Here is a 22107-nt window from a genome sequence, read left to right as displayed (position 1 = left end):
ATCTCTTTAAGTCGCCTACGTTCTGCTGTTGAAACATTACATCTAAGCCATGACCTTTCATTGACCTTGACATTACTCCATGCTTGTTGTAACACATCATCCCAGTATGGCTTATATATAGGGATTTTCTATTTATGTTTCTAGTGCTTTTCTGATCAGCACATCGTGCACCAGACTTTTCCATCTCACTTAGAAGAAAATCTTAAAATTCTGCTATACATCATTAACATTTAACATTAAACAATTTATTCTTTATACGATTAATTGTATTCATGATAAATGGTTGGTCATCACTATTTACCAGGAAATTGTCGGGTAGTTTCTTTGCATTTAATATTTTAGCCTGCGTTTAAAACCTTTCCTTGCTGGCGTTAGATTTGTATCATTTACGTTACTTGGAACATGTACTATGCACTCCAGATAAGAGTGGTCAGGTATTTTTTCAGGGACAGCAATATCTAGACTACTAATCAAGTCGGTCATTTTATACACTTTAAAATTCTTAAATATATGAAGTTGCTCATGTGGTGCCAACACGTAATCAACAACTTATTTACCTTCGGTAGAGATGCATTTACAATCAAATGAACCATTTCTGCCATTAAGAACACATATACTACAATCTGTGCAGAAATCCATAAACATATCGTCAAAACCATTGACCACAGTATCTAAGTGTTGTTTGGGAGGGATGAGATCCACACCCTCAATATAATCACTATGGTCTCCAACTCGTGCATTACAATCAACCATTAGACAGAGATAACCCTGGTATTGATACATACTGATTTGATGAAGTAAAGTGTTAAAAACGATGGCGGGGTCAATTGCCATGGCGCTATTTTCTGGAGGCAAGAAAAAGATACATACATACAAACATATCAAACTTTGAGTAATTACTTTCTAGTTTGATCCATAATATACCTCCATTTAAGTCATCAACAGTTTCAATGTGGAAACGATGAAACAGACTGTTATGCAGTAAAACAAAAAACACCACCGGATCCACGTTTCGCGTTTTTATGGAGACTGGTCCTGTTCCGTCCTATATATCCGAGTTTTTAAGGAAGGTCTCGCATAGACCTTTGATATCTCCTTCACAACCGTTGATTAAGTTTTCGCGAAAACGAGAGTTATCGTTACTACTGTTTGACCACCCGTTAGTATTCCAGCAACCTATCCGCAACTCATTCTAGTGTCGCCCCAACGGTTCCGGACACGACCGTAGTTCCTGTTGTGTCCATCCACACGATGATAGTTAATTCGACTCCGGGAGCCTGTGTTGAATTCTGAATCCGCGGTTGACCTGTGTGACCTTGGACTGTTCCCGTTAGAATGCCTATCTGCGCCTTCACTGCGCATGCTTCTCACATTCCGCAGGGGGCTACGGGAACGCATGTCACCTGTACGTATGTGTGGACTTATCGACCTGTCCTCTGAATTGAACCTGTCGTCACGGTCGAGCGCTGTTCATTGTGGAAATTTACACGTGTAGTAAGGTCTCTCGGTACCAGACGTAACGCGCGATCCACATAAAGTCTGTTCTATACTGTTACTGACTTCCCTGCAGTGCTACCCAATAGCCTATAACGAAATAACAACACCATATCTGCAATTGCCTGTCACGCAAGCAGCACTGGAGCGGCATTTAATCAATCAATTTCAATATTACATTATACATTATACCAGCCTATGCACTCTTCCCTGCACCACACACCACGAAACCTATCACTTTATATAACACTAGCAGTACTGGTCCTGGGCTAAAAACCAGAGATAAAACTGCAGGAGTCCAAAAACTCTGGAAAACCGTGGACCGTACGTTAAATTTTCACAAAGCAACATCCAAAACCTCTGCCTTTATCTTTGGCCCAGTTATCTCCCTTACACCATGCATTACTCAGGCTAGAATGACTACCTTACCAGGTGTACCTCTCTTACTCCATAACCTGCACGTGCAAAACACTTTCGCTTATTCATATTCATGTGTCAATACACTCAGCCAATCAAAATACAGTTCCATCCGAATCATAACAGACATATATATATCCTGTTATTACTGCGAAACGCAGGAAAATGCCATTCTTTTCCTAACTCGTCGTTTTCTATGTAGACTTTGTTGTAACGACTATTTTCTTTTCACACTTTTTTTTGCTATCATGTGTTTTTGTTTATTTTCTGTTGTGTCCACAGTTGCAATGATAACACCAGGGTAACCGCCTCTTGGTTCTTTCCTGATTGCACGAGTTATTTTTACCCTCGGCAATTTGAGTCCATCTCGTAAGAGTATGTTCACATTTTGTTTAGTATGTTCTGTGTCACTGTTTTCGTTCTCTTGTGTTGACTGTACGAGGTTTTTAACTGCAATGTTAAATTGCCTATTAGCCAGCAGGGGACTCGGTACATGGTTTTTGTTATTTATTCGAGCAGTATCACTTTTTAGTCCCTCCTTCAGACCTTGAATTTCCTCCCTGATTTTCGTAACCTCCACGTTCAACGTAGCGTCCCGTCACTAGATATAAAAATGTCTTTCATTGCTCTTAATTTCCTTTCAAACTCCAGTCTTAGTTTTCAACTTTATCGTTTTATTTTGTGTTCATGTTCATCTCTGTAAACTGTTCATTTCGGATTTTATTTTGATATCCAAAAAATCTGCAATTTTTTCCATCACATTATGTTCAAAAATGTCAGTTTTTTTCGAGAACAATGAGTGCATACTACTCATGTTTTCCGTCAACTGTACTACTAGTGCCTCGACACGTACGAGACCAGGAGAGTCAATATGGGCGGGGGATGGCTGGGTAAACTCGTCGACATCAGAAGTGTGAATATCAAGCAGGTCATTATTTGAAATTTTCATTTGTTTCGTTGTCCAACTCACTTTCCAAAAGAAAGAAATCAGAAGATCTGTAACGTTTTCGTGCTGTTGTACAAGTATCACCCATAGCGTCAGCGGCGTCGATAACCGTTTAGGACTCGGGCACCTGTGCCACAGGTAAAGGCGCCATTACAGCGGCAGCGAACTCGAGAGAGACGACCGAGTCGAGAGGGTTACCCTCATTACACAACATGTTTAAAAGTCAAAAACACCAAATTTGAATCAAATCGAGTCTCACCAACTTCAGCAAGATCTATTGCGGATATCTCACTTGAACTCACAACCATTCAAAGACATGCATGATATAAGACTGCTTCAAATTGTAGTGATATAAAACTGCCTCAATTTGTAGTGATATAAGACTGCTTCAAATTGTTGCAGTATACAATATCGTTTTCCTTCGTCACTATCAATATGGACAACACATCAAAAGTCATCGGCAATTCTGACTGCACTAAAGTGACTTGAAACAATAAAAAGTAATAGCATCGCTAAGGTACAGCCTGTTATATCGATGTTTGGAGCTACTGTAAACCTAACTCTCAAACAATCCGATCAAAGACAGGTTTCTATGTGACGACCACGTTGCACGAAGAATTTTCCCATTATCGGTAACGCTTACCTGGGTATCATCATAACAATTGAGAAAGCGCAAAGCACTGTCAGCTTAAAGTGTAGCATACACTGAATATATTGTGTTAGTATACGTTTCTGCTGCACATATGTATGTCCAACGCTTGTATCATAACTTGTCAGTAACATGAGTACTTGTATAATACTTTGCTGATCACTTGGTGCTAGTTAAAGTAACATTTTGTTTTATTTAAGAATATATGTTTACACCGTATCACATCTGATTACGTTTCAGCAACAATTTCTAGACCCGACATTCATGTCGCATAACGCTTCGATGATCGACACACAATATGCCGGTCGATTCGTTTTCGAACCTTGCGGCAAATGTCTTCGTATTCACTTTAATGGACGCCTATGATTTCACAATTTTTAACACAATGCAATGCAGACAATGCCTGACAAGGATATATCCCGAGGGTGGGAGCTAATGCAATGACAGGGATGGATCCCGAGGGTGGGAGCTAATGTGTGGACAGGGATGGATCCCGAGGGTGGGAGCTAATGTGTGGACAGGGATGGATCCCGAGTGTGGGAGCTGATGTGTGGACAGGGATGTAACCCAAGAGTGGGAGCTAATGTGTGGACAGGGATGTATCCCAAGGGTGGGAGCTAATGTGTGGACAGGGAGGTATCCCGAGGGTGGGAGCTTATGTGTGGACAGGGATGTATCCCAAGGGTGGGAGCTAATGTGTGGGCAGGGATGTAGCCCGAGGGTGGGAGCTAATGTGTGGACAGGGATGTATCCCAAGGGTGGGAGCTAATGTGTGGGAAGGGATGTAACCCAAGGGTGGGAGCTAATGTGTTGACAGGGATGTATCCCAAGGGTGGGAGCTAATGTGTGGACAGGGATGTATCCCTAGGGTGGGAGCTAATGTGTGGACAGGGAGCTTGACTCCTTATCAACATCATTTGAATAGGTTTAACTTTTCAACGTTAACTATCTGGACAGGTTTGCATTGGATATTGGAGTAAAAAGCAAGCAATCGGTCGGCAATTTCAGAATACTACATTATTTATACTGTAGGCATCTTATTGAAAGAGGTATTATTGATTCCTTAAAAGTTAAACAGAATTAAACTTGCACATATCTCATAACCTTGCGGTGAATGTCTTGGTATTATTCACTTTAATGGACGCCTATGATTTCACAATTTTTAACACAATGCAATGCAGACAATGCTTGACAAGGACATATCCCGAGGGTGGGAGCTAATGCGTTGACAGAAATGGATCCCGAGGGTGGGAGCTAATCTGTGGACAGGGAGGTATCCCGAGGGTGGGAGCTAATGTGTGGACGGGGAGGTATCCCGAGGGTGGGAGCTAATGTGTGGACAGATATCTAACCAAATGTCGTGAGCTAATGTGTTGACAGGGATGGATCACCAGGGTGTGAGCAAACGTGTGGACACGAATGTATCCCAAGGGTGTGAGCTAATGTGTAGACAGGGATGTATCCCGAGGGTTTGAGCTAATGTGTGGACAGGAATGATCCCGAGGGTGTGAGCTAATGTGTGGACAGGAATGGACCACCAGGGTGCGAGCAAACGTGTGGACACGAATGTATCCCAAGGGTGTGAGCTAATGTGAAGACAGGGATGTATCCCGAGGGTGTGAGCTAATGTGTGGACAGGGATGGATCCCAGGTGTGGGAGCTAATGTGGGAACAGGGATGTATCCTAAGGGTGGGAGCTAATGTGTGGACAGGGAGCTTGACTCCTGATCACATACATCTTTAATCAAAACCTTGATCTGAACGTGCAATTTATAAATTTGACTTTTTTATATTCTTGTTATTATGCAATTAAAAAGACAAAACTAGAAGATTGACTAAGTTCCTTATTAAAAAAATAATAAATAAAAGAAAAGTAAATAAATTTCATAACAAATATAATTGGATCATAGAAATATGTCACTTTACAATAGCAATATGCATTCCGGGAGCAAGCGGGATGCCAATGATGATATAATATATAATTGATGATATCGTTTAAAATACCTTTGTTTTCACAGACGTTTTATTATGCCACATCATTTGTTTTTTGTTTGCTAAGCTTAAAGCTGACAGTTCTTTTTGTTTTCCCGATTGTGCACTTTAGAGAACCACGTCTTTGTTCGGTCTTTTTGAGCTGTTTGAGATCTGTATTGTTTCTTTATTGAATCGAAAGGTGTGATCGAAGGTGCACCCTACTGGGTTTAACAAACGTTAGCCGTTACTTAACAGGCTGTACTTTCTCGATGTAGCTGTAGTAATAGGGTTTGCCATACGTGTACGTTCCACAAATTACGGGGAGTAAACAGCTGTAAAGGAAACGTACAAAGCGAAAAATAGTGTACGACATGCTTTAACATCGAGAAGAGAAACATGATTAATCTACATCAGAGAAAAGCATCGTTCCGTGCAAGCCATTGCCGTCAGAGTACCATGTGACTGCAAACCTCGTGCAAGTTCTCACGAATACAGAGTAGGCTAGGCAGCGTTGATGGGATAGCAGGACACATATGCAACCTTATTGAACTGAGTTGCACGTTTCCTTATCTTTTTAAAAAAGAAAAAAAAAGATCTAGACTAAAATTCCTTTAGGAAAATTGTTGTACGTGGTATCTTGGTGTCTCTCGTTTTTGACAAAGTGTGTTTAGCTTTCGGATATAGTAGTCCTTTTTAAAGGCACCTGCCAACAAAAAAACCCAGTTTGATATTTCATATACTTAATACAATATCACACGATCTTTGTCGATGAGATCATGTTGGTGACCATACAAGTTTCCCATAGTCTTCGTGCACCTGCATTTCTCGAAATCGTGTTTGTATCTTTGTCCGTCAGAGCATCCTCGACACGCCAGGGGTTTCGCTCACTTACGCTCTCTGCTCCCCTGGAATATGTCATAGCAAAATTGAATGCACACAGATAGCTGTTTGATCGGTCTAAGGTAGAAAAACCTGACCAATCGCTAGGCTGATACCTATCCTTTGAAGATTACAAAGGCGTGACACCCGACTTCAAGCCCTGTCAATTTTTACTGTTATGTTACCGCGAGATTAAATTTCATCAAAGGATCGAACTAGCTTTCTTTTCTCATCAACAAGGTGGCGCACACTGAGCCTTCAAACTTACCATAACATGTTCCAGGGGTGCAGAGAGCGAAAGTGAGCGTAACCCCTGGATATCGAGGATGCCGTCAGAGTTGACATTTATCAAGGGATTTATGATAGACCTGCCACCGAAGTCGGCAAAACATTTGCCAATAAGGAACTCAAATATTCTACCGATTGGAGCGTCGGTGTCTTTCGTCTTTGATTTTGTCATGTTTTTGTTCACAAAATAAGTATTGTGATACATAATTGTTTGCCTCCATGTATTTAAAGCGACTCTTTAGGAAATAAACGTTCACACATTAAGAGTAAAATTGAGTACCTGTCGTTTGGTACGATTTGTAGAAGTTTTAAGAGTGGAAAAGTAAAATGTTCTGACAGAGGAATCAATTTTGAGGAGACGATGCCCACGATTGTACATCCATATTCCATTAATTCCATTTCTGGAGTATACCATGCCCAAATACGACTGTGACCTTGATTAATGGCGCCTAGATTGGTCGTTAGAATTCTGGATAATTGCTAGCTTTAAGCAACTAGCAAAGCCAGCGATAAAAGAATGTTTTCGAATTTTAATAACCTAATGCAATCGCGGCGGGTCTCTGTTCTTATGGTTGGTGTTCCGAACGATTTCAATACAAAAGTATGATATGTTAGTATTTTGTCTTTCGATGAAATAGGGAATAAGTGCAGGTAAGATTTAGCTGAATCAAGTTATTAAATACAAAATACAATACCCAAACATTTATTTATGGTTTACAATCGCACAAGACGTTAATATGAATAGAAATATTGTGGAGACGGTTCGGATTTACATTAGAAACACAAAACGTTCTTATCAGATTCTCAAGTATTGTCAAATAATCTCTCTTACAACAATGCAATAACCGAAATATGTATTGTCCTATCAAAATCAAAATACAAATAATTTCTTATTTTAATTCTAAAGAAACATTTAAAAGAACCGTTTATATGATGTGTATATACTGTTATATTTTTGTAAGGAGAGGGCTTATAGGTGTAGATTATGCATGTTGCCCAATTCATTTTGTACATGATTAAGATCAGTACAATAAAACATTATGAAATGATATGAAAATTCTTGGTATGCCGACACAACTAAATAATGTATAACGTTGAGTATCTTTTAGACATTGTGGTCAAGAAAATAAACCTTTGGTTAAATTCTTAATTTGGATTTCAAGCTTCTGATAAGCTTTTAAATGCTTGACCTGTTGGGTTTCATCCACTTTGAATGTAAAAACTAATTCAGAATGTTCTCGTTTTACCCATTGTCTGGTGTTATCTAGTCACAGAATACGTCACTATGCTGATATTGACATCCCAATTAGCAATAGGGCCCGTATTCATGAAACCGTTCTCGTGCTCAAACCAGCTGTCTTGTAACTCGCTTAAACCATACCAAACAATCAAAAAGTCACTCAGAGCTACATGTAACTGTATATGTCTTAAGAGCTCGATAAATTCATAAGTTGGATAAAGTTATGAATTTATTTAACTCTGTGTGGAATGAAATTCTGAGCTACCGCGGTTTCTTATCATTGAGTGATTTTGGGCGTCACCAAACCTATTAAAGGGCGATGGTACAAGTAGAGTTCAGAAAGCTTTGGCTTAAACATACTCTTTTAAAAAAAAGTTAATTTTGTTACTGTTTTTTTTTTTATCTGTCATCATTGATTACATGTGTTTGAAATATATATGTATGTATACGTTCTATCCCTTCTTGGTCCTGATGACATTTATATAGATAGCAAAGAAAACAAATATGTTGATAATCCTTATATTATCATTCATTTTCACATCAAGCATACTTGATTGTTAATTTATTTTACATTTATCATATGACACAAATGTGGATAAATTAAAACAAAGAGTATGCCTTCATCAGGGCCGGCGAAAATGGCACGTAGAAATATACAGTACATTGAATTCCTGAACTCCATTTCAAGTGTACAATAATTGTGTACATCCAAAGTGTATTCTATTGTAGTACATGTCCTCTGTAGCAGCCATATCCTACTCTTGCCTTTAAATTAAGCGCCTCTGTAGTGGCCGTATCCTACTCTTGTCTATAAATTTAGCGCCTCTGTAGTGGCCGTAGCCTACTCTTGCCTTTAGATTAAGCGCCTCTGTAGTGGCCGTAGCCTACTCTTGTCTATAAATTAAGCGCCTCGGTAGTGGCCGTAGCCTACTCTTGCCTTTAAATTAAGCGCCTCTGTAGCAGCCATATCCTACTCTTGCCTTTAAATTAAGCGCCTCTGTAGCAGCCATATCCTACTCTTGCCTTTAAATTAAGCGCCTCTGTAGTCGCCGTAGCCTACTCTTGTCTATAAATTAAGCGCCTCTGTAGTGGCCGTAGCCTACTCTTGCCTTTAAATTAAGCGCCTCTGTAGTGGCCGTAGCCTACTCTTGTCTATAAATTAAGCGCCTCTGTAGTGGCTGTAGCCTACTCTTGCCTTTAAATTAAGCGCCTCTGTAGCAGCCATATCCTACTCTTGCCTTTAAATTAAGCGCCTCTGTAGTGGCCATAGTCTACTATTGCCTTTAAATTGAGCGCCTCTGTAGTGGCCGTATCCTACTCTTGTCTATAAATTTAGCGCCTCTGTACTGGCCGTAGCCTACTCATGTCTATAAATTAAGCGCCTCTGTAGTGGCCGTAGCCTACCCTTGTCTATAAATTAAGCGCATCTGTAGTGGCGGTAGCCTACTCTTGTCTATAAATTAAGCGCCTCTGTAGTGGTCGTAGCCTACTCTTGTCTATAAATTTAGCGCCTCTGTAGTGGCCGTAGCTTACTCTTGTCTATAAATTAAGCGCCTCTGTAGTGGCCTTAGCCTACTTTTGTTTATAAAATAAGCGCCTATGTAGTGGCCGTACTACTCTTGCCTTTGAGTAAACCATCCTCTGTAGCTACTATTTCAAATGTACTCTAATTAGTTATTGTGACTTTTAAGTTATCGATTCGTCTTAAACAAGCTGGGGTCGTTCACATATGTAATCCCTAGTTACATTACAGTGGCAATCACTTAGATGCCTCGAGTTGGAGTTCAAAGCGCCACAATCAGCTTCGTTTGGATCTAAATTGTACCTCTGACATTTGTTGTTGAAATTCACAGACGGCCATATTGTTTCGTTGAAGCCTTTGTCGTCAATATATGTCCACTCACCCTCAAACTTCCGGTCAGTAAGACCAATCCAGTGATACCTTATACCTGAGATTTCTGAAATTTTAAAGAAGTGAAAAAGGACATTTTATAACCAAACTGACGTATTATGTTGGTTAAATAATAATAATAATATACAGCATTTGATATAGCGCCCTCCCTAGCTAACACAAGCCACTCTAAAGCGCTTTACAGTACATAGATATACAATTAATACAATTAGCATATACATTAATCAATACAATTTGAGGAATTCGCAGGAGCTGCCTTATCAGGCGCTAACTACTAGTAATATGCTACCTGGCTAATATATCCCTATGTGTGTATGCCTGCGTGTGTGCTGTAGATGTAATGTGCTCAGTTTGTAGTGGGACCTTGTTTCCAACGGCATCATTTATAGTGATACCTCACTTGAATGCTACAGCACAGATAGTGCAACATCCACCCCAGACCAATTTATACTCCACCAGGAGAAAAATACTTTCTCTGATTATCCATGCGTACGACGACTTCGGGAATCGAACCCCGGCCGCCTCCGCCTTGTGTTTTGCAAAAAGTAAAACCTTTGTTTATTCATATAACTAAAGTAGTAAATTTAATCACAAAGCTAAAGTATCATATTGTTTTATGATATAGCTTAAGTGTATACTATTGTTTTATGATATAGCTTAAGTGTATACTATTGTTTTATGGCATAGCTCAAGTCTATACTATTTTTTCATGACATAGCTTGGGTATATCTGGTTGTTTATCCTATTGTTTTAAACCATAGTCTACTCTATTGTTTTATGACATAGCTAAGTTATATCCTATTGTTTATCCTATTATTTCATGACATAGCTTGAGTATATCTGGTTGTTTATCCTATTGATTTAAAGCATGGCTAAAGTCTACACTAATGTTTAATCACATACCTAAGTCGTGTTGTTATCTGGTTTCCGCTTCATACTCTATAATAGACATTGAATTTAGGGTTTGTTTTCTTATCTTTTCCTTTGTTTCATGATTCGGTGATCAACTTTTGTTCTGTAGTGTAACTTACCCGTTACATTAAGTATGTACTCAATTTGTTTAGAAGTCTGCAAGACAATAAGTCTCCCTCCGTCATTCTGACAAGCGGTAAAAGCATCACCCCATGTGCGACTTTCTCGAAACAATTTGAAACACAGGTGTCCGTCCCTGAACAGGATGTAACCACTACGTACACAACCTGTTATGCATAAAAAAAAATCACAGGATGACAAAATAGCATGTCGATCACAAACTAATAATACTCTATTCCACACAGATATCGATATCATATTCGCGATACACACAGATTATTATACTGTACAAGAAAAGTCAAAAACAAGGCGAAAAAGAAAACATGTACTAAATGCGTTATAATAAATGCTGAATATTCAGTAAAAATCTATAGAAAATAATTGACCAACAGAACCACACTGCGTGTTCGCATTAAGAGACTTATATATGACTTCCTTCCTTAGAGAAAGTCTAAAAACAAATTGTCACAAATGTTTACCCTCACAATATAGCAATCGGTTTAATGAAATGTCTACCATTGTGACTTCAACAGATAATAACAAGGCCTACCTTCTATGTCTTTGTATACAGAGCGTTGACCATGAGGGAACACCTCGTTACCACTGAACGGTTGGAATCCATTGAAAACGTGACATAGGTTGGTTTCGCCATCATATTCAAATACGTAACAAATCTCATACACTCCACAAAGCGTGGCACATTGTACAAGTGTTGCAACACGTCGCGTCAGAGAAATGTCTGACGTCATCTCAAATGCGTAAGTAACGACATCATTTGTCCACAGTCTAGCTTTTACCTCGGCACAGAACACAGCTAGAAAGAATGAAAATTTGTCAACAAGTGAAAAGTAAACATGTTTATAGTTTTATAGTAGCGGAATACGGTCGTGATTGATAGAGGTACGTTTTAAGATAGGGGTTTATATAATGTACTGTATAGAAATACAAAAACTTAGGTTGACATTTGTGTGACAGGAAAATAAGAAGACAATTTAAAAATCATAAGAAGACTTATTATTGAGGCTGTTAAAAAGCTCTTCATGAGAAGATTGTATTTTGAAGGCATCGTAATAATAAGGCGATCGTACATTATCATGTAACAAAACAACCCTTGTGACGCCTCTAACAATAAACAATCGGAAGTTTTCTGCAGTTTCCGCCCATAATATGATATACAACATTTGATATAGCGCCCTATCTAGCTAACATAAGCCACCCTAAAGCGTTTTAGATAGATATACAATTAATACAATTAGCATACATTAATCAATACAATTTTATACATTTTTTGAGGAATTCGCATAAACTGCCTTATCAGGCGCTAACTGCTAGTCATATGTCACCTCACTAATATATCCCTATGTGTGTATGCCTGCGTGTGTGCTGGAGATGTATTGTGTTCTGTTTATAGTGGGACCGTGCTTCCAACGGCATCTTTTATAGTGCCACCTCACTTGAATGCTATATCACAAATACCGCAACATCTACCCCAGACCATTATATACTCCATCTGGGTTGTTGGAGTTGTGTGGGCAGGAGAAAAAAAATCTGATTATCCATGCGTACGACGACTTGGAGGATCGTACCCCGGCCGCCTGCGTGGAAGGCCGACGTGTTGACCACTCCGCCAATCCACCTATGTCTTACACACATACATATTTGTACAGGGAGTATCCTCAAGCATAATCAAATATAGAGTTCAAACTTGTGAAGATTTTTCATAAAGTTTAGATGTGCAGACACTGAAAAATATTCAACAAGGCAATTTGTCAGTTGATCATCAATAATCTCTTAATCTGAGGACATGAAAGCTTGGTTTAGTTTCACATTGTTTAACGTCCTATTAACAGCTAGGGTCATTTAAGGATGTGTCTCTATGTGTGTTACATGTAAGCGTGCATGTGTGTATGCCGGAGACAGGTTATGTTGGTGTACTTGCCACCTTGTGATAGCGCGGATCTTGCTATCTCACTAAAATAAAAATAAATAATAAATAAATAAATAAACAACATTTAATATAGCGCCCTATCTAGCTAACATAAGCCACTCTAAAGCGCTTTACAGTACATAGATATACAATTTTATACAGTCACATCTCTTATGTTAACTACTCGTAACATAGATAATAAGGTTAGTACATCTCTTATGTTAACTACACGTAACATAGACAAAACGGTTAGCACATCTCTTATGTTAACTACTCGTAACATAGATAATAAGGTTAGTACATCTCTTATTTTAACTACACGTAACATAGACAATAAGGTTAGCACATATCTTATGTTAACTACACGTAACATAGACAAAACGGTTAGCACATCTCTTATGTTAACTACTCGTAACATAGACAATAACGTTAGCACATCTCTTATGTTAACTACACGTAACATAGACAATAAGGATAGCACATCTCTTGTGTTAACTACTCGTAACATAGACAAAAAGGTTAGCACATCTCGTATGTTAACTACACGTAACATAGACAAAAAGGTTAGCACATCTCTTATGTTAACTACACGTAACATAGACAATAAGGATAGCACATCTCTTGTGTTAACTACTCGTAACATAGACAAAAAGGTTAGCACATCTCTTATGTTAACTACACGTAACATAGACAAAAAGGTTAGCACATCTCTTATGTTAACTACACGTAACATAGACAAAACGGTTAGCACATCTCTTATGTTAACTACTCGTAACATAGACAAAAAGGTTAGCACATCTCTTATGTTAACTACACGTAACATAGACAAAAAGGTTAGCACATCTCTTATGTTAACTACTCGTAACATAAACAAAAGGGTTAGCGCATCTCTTATGTTAACTACACGTAACATAGACAAAAAGGTTAGTACATCTCTTGGGTTAACTACTCGTAACATAGACAAAAAGGTTAGAACATCTCTTATGTTAACTACACGTAACATAGACAAAAAAGTTAACACATCTCTTATGTTAACTAAACGTAACATAGCCAATAAGGTTAGCACATCTCTTATGTTAACTAAACGTAACATAGGCAATAAGGTTAGCACATCTCTTATGTTAACTAAACGTAACATAGACAAAAAGGTTAGCACATCTCTTATGTTAACTACATGTAACATAGACAAAAAGGTTAGCACATCTCTTGTGTTAACTACACGTAACATAGACAATAAGGATAGCACATCTCTTATGTTAACTACTCGTAACATAGGCAAAAAGGTTAGCACATCTCTTATGTTAACTACACGTAACAGAACTACACGTAACATAGACAAAAAGGTTAGCACATCTCGTATGTTAACTGTTAACTACACGTAACATAGACAAAAAGGTTAACACATCTCTTATGTTAACTAAACGTAACATAGACAAAAAGGATAGCACATCTCTTATGTTAACTACTCGTAACATAGGCAAAAAGGTTAGCACATCTCTTATGTTAACTACTCGTAACATAAACAAAAGGGGTAGCGCATCTCTTATGTTAACTACACGTAACATAGACAAAAAGTTTAGCACATCTTTAATGTTAACTACACGTAACATAGACAAAAAGGTTAACACATCTCTTATGTTAACTACTCGTAACATAGATAATAAGGTTAGTACATCTCTTATGTTAACTACACGTAACATAGACAAAAAGGCTAGCACATCTCTTATGTTAACTACTCGTAACATAGACAAAAGGGTTAGCGCATCTCTTATGTTAACTACACGTAACATAGACAATAAGGTTAGCACATCTCTTATTTAACTACACGTAACATAGACAATAAGGATAGCACATCTCTTATGTTAACTACTCGTAACATAAACAAAAGGGGTAGCGCATCTCTTATGTTAACTACACGTAACATAGACAAAATGGTTAGCACATCTCTTATGTTAACTACTCGTAACATAGGCAAAAAGGTTAGCACATCTCTTATGTTAACTACTCGTAACATAGATAATAAGGTTAGTACATCTCTTATGTTAACTACACGTAACATAGACAAAATGGTTAGCACATCTCTTATGTTAACTACTCGTAACATAGACAATAAGGTAAGCACATCTCTTATGTTAACTACTCGTAACATAAACAAAAGGGTTAGCGCATCTCTTATGTTAACTACACGTAACATAGACAAAATGGTTAGCACATCTCTTATGTTAACTACTCGTAACATAAACAAAAGGGGTAGCGCATCTCTTATGTTAACTACACGTAACATAGACAAAAAGTTTAGCACATCTTTAATGTTAACTACACGTAACATAGACAAAAAGGTTAACACATCTCTTATGTTAACTAAACGTAACATAGACAATAAGGTTAGAACATCTCTTATGTTAACTAAACGTAACATAGACAATAAGGTTAACACATCTCTTATGTTAACTACTCGTAACATAGACAGTAAGGTTAGCACATCTCTTATGTTAACTACACGTAACATAGACAAAATGGTTAGCACATCTCTTATGTTAACTACTCGTAACATAAACAAAAGGGTTAGCGCATCTCTTATGTTAACTACACGTAACATAGACAAAAAGTTTAGCACATCTTTAATGTTAACTACACGTAACATAGACAAAAAGGTTAACACATCTCTTATGTTAACTAAACGAAACATAGACAATAAGGTTAGCACATCTCTTATGTTTACTACTCGTAACATAGACAATAAGGTTAGCACATCTCTAATGTTAACTACTCGTAACATAGACAATAAGGTTAATACATCTCTTATGTTAACTACTCGTAACATAGACAATAAGGTAAGCACATCTCTTATGTTAACTACTCGTAACATAGATAATAAGGTTAGTACATCTCTTATGTTAACTACACGTAACATAGACAAAATGGTTAGCACATCTCTTATGTTAACTACTCGTAACATAAACAAAAGGGTTAGCGCATCTCTTATGTTAACTACACGTAACATAGACAAAAAAGTTAACACATCTCTTATGTTAACTAAACGTAACATAGACAAAAAGGTTAGCACATCTCTTATGTTAACTACATGTAACAAACTAAACGTAACATAGACAAAAAGGATAGCACATCTCTTATGTTAACTACTCGTAACATAGGCAAAAAGGTTAGCACATCTCTTATGTTAACTACACGTAACAGAACTACACGTAACATAGACAAAAAGGTTAGCACATCTCGTATGTTAACTGTTAACTACACGTAACATAGACAAAAAGGTTAGTACATCTCTTATGTTAACTACACGTAACATAGACAAAAAGGTTAGCACACCTCTTATGTTAACTAAACGTAACATAGACAAAAAGGTTAGCACATCTCTTATGTTAACTACACGTAACATAGAGAAAAGGGTTAGCACATCTCTTATGTTAACTACATGTAACATAGACAAAAAGGTTAGCACATCTCTTATGTTTACTACATGTAACATAGACAAAACGGTTAGCACATCTCTTATGTTAACTACATGTAACATAGACAAAACGGTTAGCACATCTCTTATGTTAACTACACGTAACAGAGAGAAAAGGGTTAGCACATCACTTATGTTAACTACCCGTAACATAGACAATAAGGTTAGCACATCTCTTATGTTAACTACACGTAACATAGACAAAAAGGTTAGCATATCTCTTATGTTATCTAAATGTTACATGGACAAAAAGGTAAGCACATTTTTTTTGTTAACTACACGTAACATAGACAAAAAGGTTAGCACATCTCTTATGTTAACAACAAGTAACATAGACAAAAAAGTAAGCACATTTCTACATTAAACCTTCGAACCACAAATGGAAGCAAGAACTATTGCACGCGAACGTTTTCGTAATAGGAAACAGCTCGGTTCTTTCCGTCATACGTGACGTCACATCAATTTAAGACACTAATTCTTGAATGGTTTCCAATTGATTGAATCTTATTCTTTAGGTAACAGTCATGTGAAGAAGATTAAACAAAGTTTATTAAGCCCAGAAATCAATTTTTACCTACCGCAGCTTGAAATAATTCTACAAAAGCTGAAAGATGTGCATGGATAGGTAAGAGAGTAATAAACTAACACATTATTCAAAGTAATAAAGTGCTGTTAATGACGCATTAATATCGTTTACTTTAATATATAATAGACTGTTCTCTTAGTTAACGGAGAAATTCATTACCAGGATATAGGCCGTGGGTTTTGCAGCCGATTGAACATTCAAAATGTCATTTATGTTGGAATAAAATCCTCTTTTAATTTATTATATCAGCTTTTTAAATACCAGGCACTGAATTATCAAATTAATTTTAAATTCGTTTTCTGTCCAGTTTGTCAGATCTGCAATCGTAGGCGATGCATTAGGTAAGGACATAGACGCAGCAATACCCGGTTTCAATCCCTATAGTATCCTGCTCATTTCCAAGGATTTCGTTCACATGCATTTTGTAGAGAAAGTCTGCTGTAGCTATCAGACCGCCGTTAGTCTTTATTGCTGTTTTGAATTTGTAAGCAAGTGCAGTATTTTCCCCGAACTTTGTAAACATTATACAGATCTACTGTAGGTAGCATAGCGTATTAATACTTATTAATACTTCCTGTGACGCTTTATTCTTAAGAGATATTTCTTTTATGTTCTGTTTATTCTTATGTATGCAGATGATACTGTCCTTTTCTCAGATTCTGCCTCTGGCTTGCAGAAAATGTTAAACTTCTTTAAACAATATAGCGACAAATGGCAATTGACAGTCAATATGGAGAAAACAAAAAAAAAACGTTTTATTTCGTAATGGCGGAAGATTATGAGCTGGCGAAACTTTTTACTTTAATGGCAATGAAATATAAATTGTTGATAGATTTAATTACCTTGATGTACTACTCAGCTTTAATGGTAAGTTTATAAAAACTCAAGTTACTATTGCTGAACAAGGTCGTAAATGTATGTATAATACGTTAAGAACAATTTGTCCCTCAATGTAGAACCTAAACTAAATGTTTTTGATGTCTATGTTTCCTCCATTCTTAATTACGGTTGCGAAACATGGGGTTTCAATGTTGCGGACAAAGTAGAAAAAGTGCATGTTGATTTTTCAAGAGAATTCTGAATGTAAAAAACAGTACGCCATCTTTTATGGTATATTCGGAATTAGGACGTCTGCCTTTGCATATCATCAGGAAATGTCGAATAATCAAATATTGGTTGAAACTAATTAAATGCAACAATTGTGTTCTTAAGTCAGTTTAAGAAGATATGGATGAATGTAATCACAGAAACTGTAATTGGCGTTGTCAGGTTAGAAAATCATTATTTTCTTCTGGTTTTGGTAATGTCTGGCTAACTCATTATGTTGATAATGAAATGGTATTTTTACATTGTTTCAAGCAGCGTTTGAAAGATGTTTTTATTCAGATCATCCAAATGTTATTAGAATAAATTCCTGATAGATAGCTTTACGTTACAATTTTATCTAACAAAGTCTATTCCAGATGCGTATCTTAAACTTATTTCGAAATTACGACTTTCATCACATCAGTTATATGTAGAAGAAGGTCGGTATCGTAATATCCCGAGGGCCAATAGGTTTTGTTGTTATTGTAATCAAAACCAGGTAGAGAACGAGTTCCATTTTGTTCTGATTTGTCCACTCCATGTTGATATTCGTAAAACGTTCATTTTTTTTTATTGGAGCCGTCCATCTTCATACAAACTTGACCAGCTGCTATCTGTACGTAACAGAAAAGAGCTGTGTAATCTAGGAAATTATCGGCAATCAAGTTGGTTAGAACGGTCTAGATTCCAACCTTAGGTTATTGTGTTTTCTTTCACTATGATTGATAACATCGGAATACTTCTTTATCTCCAGGTTTACACATATTGTTTTGTCCATCCCCTGACTATACCACTGTATACAAATTGTATGCCTCTGGTGTTTTTTTATAATTAACATATTCTTTATTGAGCCGCGGTTGATATTATGCTAAGAAAATGTTGTCACCTCATCTGTTTTCCGATAGTCACGGTACACTTAGGGTAATTATACAAGAGCTGTCCACCTTCCGAGAATTTATTTATCTTGTACTTTATAATAATTTAAAGCATTATACTGTCCATATATATATATGCGATGCACAGGATTATGTTTCATTCATGATGTTATAGATGTATCAATTATACGTTGCTGTGTAATGAGCCGTAAAGCTTCAAGTTGAATAAACAATACAATATATATATATATACAATACGTGCTTTGAGACAAGCACGCGACGGTTTAGAATCCAAACCGACTATCCTTTTTGAAGAGCGTTGTGGTTGCCAGGAGACATATATAACTCTGAAAGGCCCACGCTCGCGACAGAAATTGAAACTCGGTAGTCTACGTAGGCTATATGTAAAAGATTGTATATAGATCTTATGCGATTTGAACAGCTACACTAGTAAAACGTACAATCAGTACATCGATCCTATTTGTCGTGTCACTTTAACGTAATGTCGTTTCGTTTGTTTCGGAGAGGTTGTAGTATGATTACACTTAGTATAAACAATACTACAAACCCGAGAAAATGTTTGTAAGGAATAAAACTGTACAACCACTCAGAAATGTTTGTAATGAATAAAACTGTACAACTACTTAGAAATGTTTGTAATGAATAAAACTGTACAACCGCTCAGAAATGTTTGTAAGGAATAAAACTGTGCAACCACTCAGAAATGTCTGTAAGGAATAAAACTGTACAATCACTCAGAAACGTTTGTAAGGAATAAAACTGTACAACCACTCAGAAATGTTTGTAAGGAATTGTTTGTAATGAATAAAACTGTACAACTACTCAAAAATGTGTGTAATGAATAAAACTGTACAACCACTCAGAAATGTTTGTAAGGAATAAAACTGTACATCCACTCAGAAATGTTTGTAAGGAATAAAACTGTACAACCACTCAGAAATTTTTGTAATGAATAAAACTGTACAACTACTCAAAAATGTGTGCAATGACTAAAACTGTACAACCACTCAGAAATGTTTGTAAGGAATAAAACTGTAGAACCGCTCAGAAATGTTTGTAAGGAATAAAACTGTACAACCACTCAGAAATATTTGTAATGAATAAAACTGTACAACTACTCAGAAATGTTTGTAAGGAATTGTTTGTAATGAATAAAACTGTACAACCACTCAGAAATGTTTGTAAGGAATAAAACTGTACAACCACTCAGAAATGTTTGTAAGGAATAAAACTGTAGAACCGCTCAGAAATGTTTGTAAGGAATAAAACTGTACAACCACTCAGAAATGTTTGTAAGGAATTGTTTGTAATGAATAAAACTGTACAATCACTCAGAAATGTGTGTAATGAATAAAACTGTACAACCACTCAGAAATGTTTGTAATGAATAAAACTATACAACCACTCAGAAATGTTTGTAAGGAATAAAACTGTACAACCACTCAGAAATGTTTGTAAGGAATTGTTTGTAATGAATAAAACTGTACAACCACTCAGAAATGTTTGTAAGGAATAAAAATGTACAACCACTCAGAAATGTTTGTTAGGAATTGTTTGTAATGAATAAAACTGTACAACCACTCAGAAATGTTTGTAAGGAATTGTTCGTAATGAATAAAACTGTACAACTATTCAGAAATGTTTGTAATGAATAAAACTGTACAACCACTCAGAAATGTTTGTAAGGAATAAAACTGTACAACCACTCAGAATTTTTTGTAAGGAATAAAACTGTACAACTACTCAGAAATGTTTGTAAGGAATAAAACTGTATATCCACTCAGAAATGTTTGTAAGGAATAAAACTATACAACCACTCAGAAATATTTGTAAGGAATAAAACTGTACAACCACTCAGAATTTTTTGTAAGGAATAAAACTGTACAACTACTCAGAAATGTTTGTAAGGACTAAAACTATACAACCACTCAGAAATGTTTGTAAGGAATAAAACTATACAACCACTAAGAAATATTTGTAAGGAATAAAACTGTACAACCACTCATAATTTTTTGTAAGGAATAAAACTGTACAACTACTCAGAAATGTTTGTAAGGACTAAAACTATACAACCACTCAGAAATGTTTGTAATGAATAAAACTATACAACCACTTAGAAATGTTTGTAAGGAATAAAACTGTACAACCACTCAGAAATGTTTGTAATGAATAAAACTATACAACCACTCAGACATGTTTGTAAGGAATAAAACTGTATAACCACTCAGAAATGTTTGTAAGGAATAAAACTATACAACCACTCAGAAATGTTTGTAATGAATAAAACTGTACAACCACTCAGAAATGTTTGTAAGGAATAAAACTGTACAACCACTCAGAAATGTTTGTAAAAATGGTGTAATGAATAAAACTGTACAACTACTCAGAAATGTTTGTAATGAATAAAACTATACAACCAATCAGGAATGTTTGTAATGAATAGAACTGTACAACTACTCAGAAATGTTTGTAATGAATAAAACTGTACAACCACTCAGAAATGTTTGTAATGAATAAAACTGTACAACCACTCAGAAATGTTTGTAAGGAATAAAACTGTACAACCACTCAGAAATGTTTGCAGAAATGTTGTAATGAATAAAACTGTACAACTACTCAGAAATGTTTGTAATGAATAAAACTATACAACCAATCAGAAATGTTTGTAATGAATAGAACTGTACAACTACTCAGAAATGTTTGTAATGAATAAAACTGTACAACCACTCAGAAATGTTTGCAGAAATGTTGTAATGAATAAAACTGTACAACTACTCAGAAATGTTTGTAAGGAATAAAACTGTACAACCACTCTGAAAATGTTTGTAATGAATAAAACTGTACAACCACTCTGAAAATATTTGTATTGATTATAAAGTTAAATAATGACTCAGTAATAAGCAGTCATGGAGTTACAGTTTAGACTACTATAATGCTGGCGTCACCCATAATACCAGACCTTTAAAATTGCATAAATGTAATATATAAAGTACTGACATCAAAAGAGTAAATTCACCAAACCCTTGACGTTCAGCCGTACTTGTATACCTTCAATTTAAGGTGTTTATAAATAGGATATCACAATTTTCGAAGGCATTTCAAATCATCCTAAATGATCATAGAAACATATAATTAGGATAAATCACGTGAGTACTCTTTGGTCCACGACACAGTATTTTAGCTCTTGGCTTCTTGACTAATAACGAGCGATACATACAGTAATCGATTGACCAAGATATGATTCCGTTTAAAATACATCATAACTTACCGGTATACAGCAGCGCGCACAGGCACATTCCTGAACAATCC

At 36.4% G+C, this 22107-nt stretch overlaps 1 protein-coding gene across 1 annotated transcript; it reads right to left on the bottom strand.

Moving 5' to 3' along the window:
* Nucleotides 1-9319: 9319 nt before the first annotated feature.
* Nucleotides 9320-11647, bottom strand: LOC110453149 (C-type lectin domain family 4 member M-like). The gene is made up of 3 exons (XM_021501996.1): nucleotides 11382-11647; nucleotides 10831-10998; nucleotides 9320-9845 (listed from the first exon to the last, which is right to left on the bottom strand). The coding sequence occupies exons 1-3, from the start codon at nucleotides 11578-11580 to the stop codon at nucleotides 9592-9594; spliced, it is 621 nt and encodes a 206-aa protein (XP_021357671.1). The 5' UTR covers nucleotides 11581-11647; the 3' UTR covers nucleotides 9320-9591.
* Between the last annotated feature and the right edge of the window lie 10460 nt (nucleotides 11648-22107).

The sequence above is a fragment of the Mizuhopecten yessoensis genome, unplaced genomic scaffold (genome assembly GCF_002113885.1).
Source record: "Mizuhopecten yessoensis strain PY_sf001 unplaced genomic scaffold, ASM211388v2 scaffold7147, whole genome shotgun sequence".
NCBI lineage: Eukaryota > Metazoa > Mollusca > Bivalvia > Pectinida > Pectinidae > Mizuhopecten > Mizuhopecten yessoensis.
This window is presented reverse-complemented; position numbering and strand designations above follow the sequence as displayed.